Below are 1,967 nucleotides of genomic sequence, written 5' to 3'. Positions count from 1 at the left end.
AAAGGCCTTATGAATGCAGTGAATGTGGGAAATCTTTTATCTCTAGGTCTGATCTCCGTTATCATCAGAGAGTTCATTCTGGAGAAAGGCCTTACGAGTGCAGTGAATGTGGGAAATCTTTTATCACTCGTACTGCTCTCCGTTATCATCACAGAGTTCACACTGGAGAAAGGCCTTATGAGTGCAGTGAGTGTGGCAAGTCCTTTACCCGAAGAAATAACCTCATTATACACCTAAGAGTTCACTCAGGTGAAAGACCTTATGAGTGTAGTGAATGTGGGAAATCTTTTACCTTTAGCTCTAGCCTGCGTTACCACCACAGAGTTCACACTGGAGAAAGACCTTATGAGTGTAGTGAATGTGGGAAATCGTTTAACAATAGGTGGACGCTCATTCGACACCGGAGAATTCACACAGGAGAAAAGCCTTACGTGTGCAGTAAATGTGGGAAATCTTTTACCTGTAGCTCCACTCTCCAGTATCATCATCGAGGTCACCTTGGAGAAAGACCTTATGAGTGCAGTGAATGTGGGAGGTCTTTTACCACTAGCTCTGCCCTCCGTTATCACCAGAGAGTTCACACTGGAGAAAGGCCTTATGAGTGCAATGAATGTGGGAAATCTTTTATTTCTAGGTCTGACCTCCATTACCATCATAGAGTTCATTCTGGAGAAAGGCCTTATGAGTGTAGTGAATGTGGGAAATCCTTTATCCGAAGAAATAACCTCATTTTACATCAGAGAGTTCACACAGGAGAAAGGCCTTACAAATGTAGTGAATGTGGGAAATCTTTTAACAATAGATGGACACTCATTCAACACCAGAGAGTTCACACAGGAGAAAAACCATATGTGTGCAGTGAGTGTGGGAAGTCTTTTACCTGTAGCTCCACACTCTGTTACCATCAAAGAGTTCATGAAGGTAAAAGGCCTTATGAGTGCAATGAATGTGGGAAATCTTTTACCTCCAGTTCCACTCTCCGTTATCATCAGAGAGTTCACACAGGAGAAAGGCCTTACAAGTGCACTGAGTGTGGGAAATCTTTTACCTTTAGTGCCAGCCTTCGATATCATCACAGAGTTCACAGTGGAGAAAGGCCTTATGAGTGCACTGAATGTGGGAAATCCTTTAAGGATAGATCACAATTCAATAAACACCGGAGAACTCACACGGGAGAAAGGCCTTATGAGTGCAGTGAATGTGGGAAGACATTTAGCCAAAAATCTTCCCTGTCAATACACCAGAGAATTCATAATAGTGAACGGTCTTATGAGTGTAGTGCTTGTGGGAAATCTTTCACATCTATATCTGGCCTTGGTTATCATCATAGAGTTCATAGGGGAGAAAAGCCTTATCAGTGCAGTGAATGTGGGAAATCTTTTACCAATAGCTCAATACTCATTCGACACCAGAGGGTTCACACAGGAGAAAGACCTTATGTGTGCGGTGAATGTGGAAAATCTTTTACCAGTAGTGCTACCCTCTCTTACCATCAGAGAGTTCATGCAGGTAAAAGGCCTTATGAGTGCAGTGAATGTGGGAAGTCATTTACCTCCAGTTCCACCCTTCGTTATCATCAGAGAGTTCATGCAGGAGATAGGCCTTACGGGTGTAGTGAATGTGGGAAATCTTTTATCTCTAGCTCCAAACTACGCTACCATCAGAGAGTTCACACTGGAGAAAGGCCTTATGAGTGCAGTGAGTGTGGGAAATCCTTCAGGGATAGTTCCCAATTCAGTCAACACCGGAGAGGTCATACTGGAGAAAGGCCTTATGAGTGCAGTGAATGTGGGAAGTTTTTTACACGGAAATCTACCCTCTCTCAACATCAGAGAGTTCACACAAGGGAAAGGCCTTAGGTTGCAGGGAAGGTGTAATTTCCTATTCACTGTAACAACACTGCAGGGAACTCTGAGGAGCCATCTGTCTGCCCTGAGTCTCAGACAGCTGAATGTGCACAGTGGGAT

General features: G+C 43.8%; 1 protein-coding gene across 1 annotated transcript; it reads left to right on the top strand.

Annotated features, from left to right (window-relative positions):
- Nucleotides 1-46: 46 nt before the first annotated feature.
- On the top strand, nt 47-1,859 carry LOC116863774 (zinc finger protein 850-like; the record flags this gene model as incomplete). The annotated part of the gene is made up of 2 exons (XM_032851126.1): nt 47-535; nt 635-1,859. Coding segments are annotated over 2 exons (1,714 nt in total), but the record flags the coding sequence as incomplete, so codon positions are not given.
- Between the last annotated feature and the right edge of the window lie 108 nt (nt 1,860-1,967).

Source organism: Lontra canadensis, unplaced genomic scaffold, assembly GCF_010015895.1.
Source record: "Lontra canadensis isolate GAN:19392208 unplaced genomic scaffold, GSC_riverotter_1.0 scaffold2983, whole genome shotgun sequence".
NCBI lineage: Eukaryota > Metazoa > Chordata > Mammalia > Carnivora > Mustelidae > Lontra > Lontra canadensis.
This window is presented reverse-complemented; position numbering and strand designations above follow the sequence as displayed.